General features: G+C 57.8%; 1 protein-coding gene across 1 annotated transcript; it reads right to left on the bottom strand.

Annotated features, from left to right (window-relative positions):
- Positions 1-609: 609 nt before the first annotated feature.
- C10H15orf39 (chromosome 10 C15orf39 homolog) lies at positions 610-6,013 on the bottom strand. Its single transcript, XM_026856459.1, has 3 exons — positions 2,779-6,013; positions 2,243-2,276; positions 610-2,018 (listed from the first exon to the last, which is right to left on the bottom strand). The coding sequence occupies exons 1-3, from the start codon at positions 5,954-5,956 to the stop codon at positions 2,015-2,017; spliced, it is 3,216 nt and encodes a 1,071-aa protein (XP_026712260.1). The 5' UTR covers positions 5,957-6,013; the 3' UTR covers positions 610-2,014.
- Positions 6,014-8,608: the final 2,595 nt, after the last annotated feature.

Below are 8,608 nucleotides of genomic sequence, written 5' to 3'. Positions count from 1 at the left end.
TTGGATGATGGATTCAGCCCTCCAATGCTGGGACAGAGGGACTGGGCACGTCACTTATGGCTTGTTGCAGAGAGAAGCAGGCAAGTGTGTTGGATGGGGGGCCCAGACCTGTGGTTTGGTCTGCCCGGCTGGCCAGGCAATGCTGGGTGCTGATGTGGGACCCCCCTGTCCCCAGAAAGGTCCCACCATGCCCACACTGGCAAGCAGAGACCGAAGCACGGCGTGTTTGGAAATGAGCCAAACCCTTTTAATCAGGCGAGGCACCTCTTAAAATTCATAATCTTACAAAATCTTAAATAAAGTGAAGGAACTTTCTTCCCTGCAACCTTATATATATATATATAAAAATTACAATATTAACAAACACTGCTTTCTGAATCGCTTTACAATGCTATGCACAGATATGACGTGGCAAGGAAGAGCGAGAACAGCAGCATCCCCGCCTTCCCCGTTCCCCCGCATGGCCAGTACATCCCAGTGGAAAACCAGAAAGGCACCCACAGAAAATATGGCAGCAGCACCTGCTGCCTCCCCAGGCCGGGAAACACACCTTTCAGCTAAAAAGTTTCTGGTACGGTTTGGGTAGGGGATTTTTTTTCTTTTTTTTCCCTCAATTTTCTTAGTTTAAAATAAATATTTCCTGTAGTGAGATAAAAAATAATAATAATCCTCATTTTGTTCCTCCATGCCCTCTATCAGCTGGAAAAACACCTGAGTGTCGAGTTTGTAAGGCCTCTGCTGTGTACTGCCACTGCGAACTGGGCGAGGGGGATTCCATCTGTCCTTGGCTCTGAGATCCCTCCTGGGATGCCCACCAACCCCTCAGCGCCTGCCGAATGGAAAGGATCTCCCCTTCCAAGGTCTCGCAGCATCACTCCCCTCTCCTGCTCCTCTGGTCACACCAGAGTCACCACACCTCTGTCAAGGTTGTCCCTAGATGTGCATCTCCCATGTTCTCCTTCAGAATGGCTGGGATCTGTCTTGTAAAGTGGTTTGGTTTTCTTTAACGGTCTTTCTTGCAGCCTTTTCCAGCTGTGATCGGGACTGAAACTCTCAGCCTGAACAGCATCGCTCCCACTGCCTTGGTCCAGCACAGTAAACAGGTGAAGCCGTGAGTTTAAATAAAAAAAAACAGGTATAAATTACTGTATTTAAAAAAAAAATCTGAAGGCAGCAGCTCCTTATAAAGGTAAATTTGTGACATTTTAAAAATGTCTTCATTTCAAACAACAAAAAAATCAGTCCTGTAACTGCAGAAGTTGCGATTCCCTTGACCCTTAATGTCGTGTTAAGTCTCTGTAGCACTTTAAAGATTAAAAACTAGGAGGAAGGTACATTTATGGGAACAGTGTGTATAAAGCAGGAGAGGCGAGTCAGAGGAGAGAGGAGGGGACGTGGTAGATCATCTCTGCAGTAGCCGGCCTTTCTCCAAGGCTGGGGATGGTGGCGTGGCCATTTCCATGCTCTTCTTGCAGGTACAAACACCACTCCAGCCCTCCAGCTCCACTGGAACTCCAGCCGTTCCCTCCCAGTTTGCTGGCTGCAGCCTGGCCAGTCACAGATGGAGGTAGGAGATGCACTAAAAGATGATGAATAAAGAGAAATGCAGCCCCAGCTGCCGTGGGAGGCTTGAGCCATCCCTGCAGGTACACCAGCCATCCCTGGAGCATCTCTGGGCCGTGTGTCGCTGCTGCTGTTCTTCCCCCACCCCAAGGAGCATCCTTGGAGGATCTCTGCGGTGCCGGTGGCCTCCAGGCATCCCAGGAGGACCCATCCCCATCCTCGGGTGCAGCTGTTCTGTCGGTGGGAGCCGAGCATCTCCCTGCAGGTCTGTGGGTGACTGCGTTGCTGCTGGGAGGGGACCCCGCTCAGGGGATGAGGGGGACCTTCCCTTTCCCATCCTTGCGGGTGGGTGGCTCAGCTGTTGCCCATGACATGTTCCTCAGTGCCTCCTTTTTCTTCGTGCTATCCATGGCTATCACTGCCATCAGCTTTCAGTGCCTCCACGCCAGGGCTACCTGGGAGAGGAAAGAGTGGTTAGGGACAGCAGGGTCTTCACCTCCCCACCCTGAATAATCCCCCCCAGCTCAGCCTTGGCAACAGATCCACTTGTGTGCTCCTCCCCAGCCAGCCCAAGCTCCCCGTCATCATGGCGAATACACACAAATACACTTAGACCTTCACAAAAATACATACAAATCCTACAAATACATATAAACCACAGACAAGAATAGTTACCTACTTGGAGGGATGCTGGTCAGCCTGCGAGCTTGAACCTGGAAGAAATAAAGTTGTTGGCAATGGCCTCAAGCAGCAGCAAAAGGGTGTCCAGACAGGGAGGGGCTGTGGGACTGTCACCAGTGGGATGGGACAGCCATGGGTGGCAGGTCTGGCATGTGGCATGGATGCTGCCCCAACGCCAGCGTGTTCCTGAGCCACCAGACCCCACTGCCCTTAGAGGGGGTGAGGTGGCCTGGAGGTGACAGACTCCATATCCCGGGGATGACTCTTCTCACCCAGGCAGGCAGGGACAACCCCTCGGCTCCACCACCACCCTCCAGCTGAATCTTTCTCCCACCACAACTGACAGAGAAAAGCCAAATATTCTGCTGCGCAGAACTCTTGGTAGGACAAGGATGCTGAGGGACCACTCCAGTGATGGATGCTGCCACCAAAGAGCAGGATCTGGGAGGAAGGTGCAGCTGGAGCTTCCCTGGGAGAGTCCCAGGGACCCCCTGGTGTCACCAGTCCTTCCACAGAAGATGCCGGGCTACCTACCGAGCTGCTGCTTGATGGAGTTGTGCCAGTGGAGGTTTAGCAGGTCCGGGTAGATGTCAGGGAGCTGCTTGAGTGCCAGGAGCTTCAGCATGCGTGAGCTGCAGCTCTTCAGCTCCAAGTCCCGCAGGTGCCTCTCCTCCGAGAGTGTGGTGGGGCGCAGCTCCACCTTGTGCTCCTGCAGCACTTGGTCAACGGAGACCCCAGGGAGCTTGGGAAAGAGCTTCTCCTTCACCACGTGGATGGGGATGAAGACGGCCCCTGCCCGGACGACGTGGGGGAAAGGACACTTTCGAGCAAACATGAAGGTCTCCAGCTGAGAGAGCAGGTTGGTGAGGAGAGCGGCCACGTCCTGGAAAGCCAGCCAGATCTCCTTGCCTTTGGTGGCCTTCTGAGGTTCGGGGATCCTGGAGCCATTCTTGGGCTTGGGCGGGGATTTGGGCATTTCTCCGAGCTCCTCCGACGGCTCTGCCTTCTTCAACCACTCCTGCAGCAGCTCTGGAGAGGACCTGGACACTGAGCAGGAAATAACATCGCAGAGCCAGGAGTGCAGGGTGGTGAAATACTGGCCGGCAGAGGTCTGCGGGCCGGGGACCTCGAACGGCCCCGGCAGAGAGATGCTCTCCTCCCCCAGCACGTGGGGAGCCTCGGGCAGCGGGGGCTGCTGCGGGTCTGGGCGAGCACCCCGCAGAGCGGAGGTGCTGGGCTGGGGGCCGGGCTGCGGGGCCAGGGGGCTGCTGGCCGGCGGGGAGGTGGGGTGGGTCCGTGGCAGCAGCGTCACGGGGGTGCTGCTGGAGGGGGCTGGTTGCGGTGGGCTGGGCTGGGGGGCACAGGTGCTGCTGGGCTGCTGGGGGGGCACGGTGCTGGGCGGGAGGGAGCGCAGGATCTTGAATTTTTTGAACATGAAGGTGGCCGAGCTCTGGAAGTTGCTCTTGTCCCCAGAGCCCACCTCGAGCAGCAAGGGCAGCGCCTGGGGCTTGGCCCCCTCTCCCACCCCCGCCTTCTCCTCTGGACCTTCTTTCTCCTCCACCTCCTCCCTCTCCGGTGTCCCCTCCACACAGCCGATGGGTCCCAGGGTCTCCCCAGCTTTCACCAGTCTCTTCTTCAAGCTGAGGTCCAGCACCATGTCCTCGGGGGCCGGCTCCCCACTCCCCACCCCACCAGGGTTGCTCTTCTGAGACCCTGGCTCTCGGGGCAAAAGCTTTGGCTTTTTGGGGACCCTTCTGTAACAGCTTTCCCCTTGGCTCTGGACTGTAACGCTGCCTGTCTTCAGCACCTGGCTAGCCACTGTCCCCACAGGCAGCGGGCTGGATGTTGTCAAAACATCTCCAAGTGCAGCGGTCTCCTGGCTGCCCCCCATGTTTTGGGGTGGGGTGTCCCCTCGCAGATGCTCCCTGCAGAAGGGGACCTGAGCTGGGCCCTCGGTCCCCTCCAAGTAGTCTCGGTAAGGTGCCAGGCTGAAGACATTGTTGATCACTGGCATGGGTGGGGAGGAAGGAGAAGCCTCGCCGTTCCTCAGGTCTTTCAGCCTCTCTGTGGGGGAGGCAGATGGAGAAGAGGGGATGAGCTCCTTTGTTTCTTCCTTGGCCTTGCAGGCATCTCCTTTCCCTACAATAATGGGAGCCAATGGTCCCCCACGTGGGGTCTCCTGGGGGGCTGGGCTGGCCTTTCTCCTCCCTGGGTATGGGGGCTCCTGCTTCCCAGGGCTGGGTTTCTCCCAGCTCCCTTCTCCTTTGGCAAATGTCTGTGCAAGCCCACCGGATCCCCCAGGCACCTTCTCTGGGGCACAGACAGGTTGGAAAGCACTGTTGTGCCTCACCATCGCTTGTCGCCGGGGATTCTCTGCCTGGTGCTGCTCGTAGCCCAGCTTTGTGCCAGCAAAGGAAGTGCCAAATACAGCCGGGTCGCCGGGGCTGAAGGCAAAGCCGGGGCTTGGCAAGTAGCCGGCTCGCCGTGGTGGCTCAGCATCCCTCGGCAGTGCTGCCGACTTGGCAGGCGGTGATGCCAGCGCGCCGGCGCCGGCTGCCCTCGGCATGTAGGAGTCCAAGGGGCTGGGAAAGTAGCTCCTTGGTGCTTGGGGCTTAAGGTAAGAGCCGGGAAAGGGCTCCTCGCTGCCCACAAAGCCGAAGCCTTTGTAGGCACCAGGCAGGGTGCTGGGCTGTGTGTCCATGGTGGGAGCCGGGGGGTGGTAGAGGAGGGCAGCTTTATGGAGGGACAGCGGGTAGTGGGTGGGTGGGTAGCACACTGTTGGCCTCTCCCGGTACGCTGGGCTGGTGGCGGGCGGCTGGAGCTTGGGCCAGGGGTCCGGGCTGAGGTTGGGGACCTCGGGCACCTTCCTCTGGCTGTGGGCGGCAGGGCAGCTGGCTTCCAGGAAGGGGGTGCTAGGGGGGCCCCTGTATTTCTCAAAAGCAGTGTAGTAGGGGGAGAAGGCAATGGGGGAGCCCACCTTCTCCTTGGTGGGCAGCACTAGGCTGGGGTGCAGCGGCGGGAGGCTGGGGTCGGAGTGGGGACCCCTCTTGTGCAGCCCGGTGCTGCTATGCGGCTCGCCAGGGTGCAGAGGGTGGCTGGCGGGGGTGGCGGCAGGCAGAGCCCAGTCTGCATCCCCCGGTCTCTGCTGCAGGCTCTCGGCCCGGGGTCCCAGCGGCAGAGCCATCCTGGGGTCCACGAAGCACGCGGGGGCTCTGTACACCGGCTTGGGGACAGCCAGGGGGGCCACCTTGTTCACCGCCACCGGCTTCTTCACCGGGAAGGGGTGTCCCAGAGCTGGCGGCGGGCTGGTCCACTTCTCCCTCACCATCAGCAGCTCCCGCATCAGGCTGTCCTTGCCCTTTTCGGTGCCCAGGGGCTGCAGGGCAGTCCCCAGGCTCTCGGGTCGGTACAGCAGGCAGCTCGCCAGCGGCCCCTCCGCTGGCACGGGCTGGCTGCCGGCACCGGTGCTGTAGTGCGGGTAGGCGGCCGCCGGGCTCCAGCGTGCCAGGGGCTGCTCAGCGACATCAGGGCTTTGCAGCGGGCAGGCAAAGTAGGAGCCCTTGTAGTTGAAATGGTTTTCAGAGCCAGGATTGGGCACAGGGATGGATTTGCAGAGGCTGGCAGGGAAGCCAGCAGCGGGCTCTGTCTCCAGCCGAGGTAGCTTGTTGAAAATCACGGGGTCCAGAGACTCCAAGTGCCGTTTTGAGGCCATTTATATGTTGCTGCTGGCGTCCTGACCAGGGCATGCAATGGGAGAGGTGAACTGGCCTTCCTGAACAGGAGAGAGAGAGAGAGAAAATCAGTCATGAATAAAGCAAGTCTCCATGGCAAGCACTCAGCCTGCGGTGGAATGGCACGGGGTGACTGGATCTGCCAAGAGCTCCCCAGAAATCACCTTGCCCACATGCTGGATGGGGAAGTTTAATAACTGAAATAAAATAAAATATAATAATAATGGTTGTAATGAAAAGTAAGCTAACAAAAAGAGAGAGAAAAGAAACTCAAGACAGACAAGTGATGTACAATGCCCACCACCTGCTGACCGATGCCCGGCCAGGCCCCAAGCAGTGACCCCCACCCTTGGCAAACTCCCCCCAGTTTATACACTGAGCGCAACATCCTATGGTATGGAATAGCCCTTTGGCTAGTTCGGGTCAGCTGCCCTGGCCATGCTCACTCCCAGCCTCTTGTGCACCTCCTCGCTGGCAGAGCACGGGAAACTGGAAAATCCTTGACTGACGATAAACACTACTTAGCAACAATTAGAACATCAGTGTGTTAACATTATTCTCATACTAAATCTAAACCACAGCATTGTACTGGAAGAAAATTAACTCTATCCCAGCCAAAACCAAGGCACATTCATTTGTGGTGTTCAACAGCATACCGGAAGGCTAAAGGACAGGAGAGGAGCTGTGGAAAGCCCTGCTTGTCTCAGTCAGCCTCCGCCAAGGGCAACAGGGACTTGCTTCCCTTCTCCTGTCCTCCTGGCAGCTAGCAGAGATCCTAAAAAACACAAGCCATCCCAGTTGAGAAGCAACATTTGATGCTCAGCGTGGAAGCCAGGGATCCGGTCAGGCACTCCCCTCCCTCGGTGCTGGCCGGGGCAGCCCTGCATGAGCCAGGGTAGGAGCCCGAAGCTGGCAGGGGGTGGGGGATCCCGGTAGGCTGGCTGAGCATTTCTCCATCCGTCTCCTTGGAAAAGCCCTGAAAAGCTCTCGCCGCTTGGGTTTCAAAGCCTCAATGAGCGTCTGTTGCAGGCAGCAGGGAGCAAAGCCGGGTCAGCTCAGGTGAAGAGCCAGCAAACTATGGAGAGGCACAAACACAGAGTGCCCACAATTCCCTCCCCTCAGCTTCACCTTTCAAGCTAATTTGAAGCTTCTCCCCCAGCACAGCAGCCAGCAGCTCAGGGGGACCCTCTCCCATAGGGGGTCTTCTGATTTGGGGCTGCTGCTGCGGTGGGCCTGGGTGCTGGACTGCAGTGTCAGGCGGTGCATGCCAGCAGGTGGAGCTGGCAGACCATCCCATCAGGGCTCGGCCTTCCCGGGCATCGCAATATTCTCCCAGCATCTTCTGGCATCCCCCAGCATCCCCCCAGTACTGCCCAGCATCTACTAAGCATCACTTCAGCCCCATGAACATCACTGGACCTGCACCCTGCATCCCCCCAGCATCACCTGAGCATCACGTACATCACCCAAGCAAGTCCCAAGACCTGCCTGAGCATCCCTGGACCATGGCTCAGCATCCTCTCAGCAGGGCCAAACATCACCCAGCATCTCCCAAGCATGGGCAAACATCACCCAGCATCCTCCCAGCATGGCCCAGCATCCCCCAAGCCCACAGAAGGACTTACTGCAGTCGGATCTCATGCCTGTTCTTCACCCCACTGTGGTTTTTTTCTTTTTGTGGCCAAAGTTAGCAGAGAAACAAAGAAGGAAATGGAGGAAGAGAGCGTGGAGATAAGGTGAAAGCCTTGTCCACAGAAGGGGAAATGGAGCAGATAACTGGGGAGACTTGCGAGGGCAGATAAGGGACCCGAGGTGGTGGCTCTGCTCTGCAGCGCAGCTGGAGTCCAGAGCCAAGCCACACAGCCCGCTCTGGCAAACCACACGTGATGCCCTGCCAGCCCTCCCTGCTGTGCAGGCAGAGCCCTGCCAGACCACTTACAGGCAGAAACAGGGGTGACAGGTCCACCGTCCACCCCGCCATGAGCCCGGGCACCCCTGCCTAGCAGCAGCTCGGGGGGGACTGGGGAACAGCCCTGTGTAGATCTGCCTCTCCCCAGCTCCTGCTCAAACCCACTGTTTTTCCCCAAAACAGCAGCTCTGGCACAACCAAGCAGGCAGCACCCCTCTGCCGTTCCTTCGGGTTGGGTTTCTTTTCCAAACTTCAGCAACTTCTCGCTTTCCAGGGAGGATGCTGCTTCCCTGGACTCCTGAAAACCTCTTTGGAGGGTCACTACCCTCCCTGCCATGGAGAAGGAAGCTCATCTCCCTCCTTGCACCCTCAGAAGCAGCTCCCCAAAGATAAGGGGTCATGGAGTGACTGCATCATTTCCAACAGCTTTATCCTCATGGTAATCTCCAAGACATCCAGAACCAATTACATTTCCTATCACTTAGATCCAGGGAAAATGCTCCTCTCAAATTGAGAGAGATTGGAGAAAACCCCCCAAAAAAACCAAACCCCTGCTTTCCACACAAGACCCTGGCCCGAGGCAGGGGTCAACCTACCCAGTCCCTCCCTGCCCCAGCCTGGCAGCGTTGCTGCAAGCTCCTCCATCACCACAGGCTGGCTGAGATGTTCTGAGGCCCCTGCCCAGGAAGAGGTCAGCTGCACGCCCCCCCCCCCCCCCCCCCCC

This window comes from Athene cunicularia, assembly GCF_003259725.1.
Source record: "Athene cunicularia isolate RWA chromosome 10 unlocalized genomic scaffold, athCun1 chr10_part1, whole genome shotgun sequence".
Taxonomy (NCBI): Eukaryota; Metazoa; Chordata; class Aves; order Strigiformes; family Strigidae; genus Athene; species Athene cunicularia.
Note: the sequence above shows the minus strand (reverse complement) of the source record. Positions and strands in the feature narration are given on the sequence as shown.

Coding starts and splice junctions, on each gene's coding strand:
- C10H15orf39 (XM_026856459.1), bottom strand. CDS start 5,956: ATGGCCTCAAAACGGCACTTGGAGTCTCTGGACCCCGTGATTTTCAAC. Junction 2,277..2,778: donor CTCCATCAAGCAGCAGCTCG/GTAGGTAGCCCG, acceptor TATTTCTTCCAG/GTTCAAGCTCGCAGGCTGAC.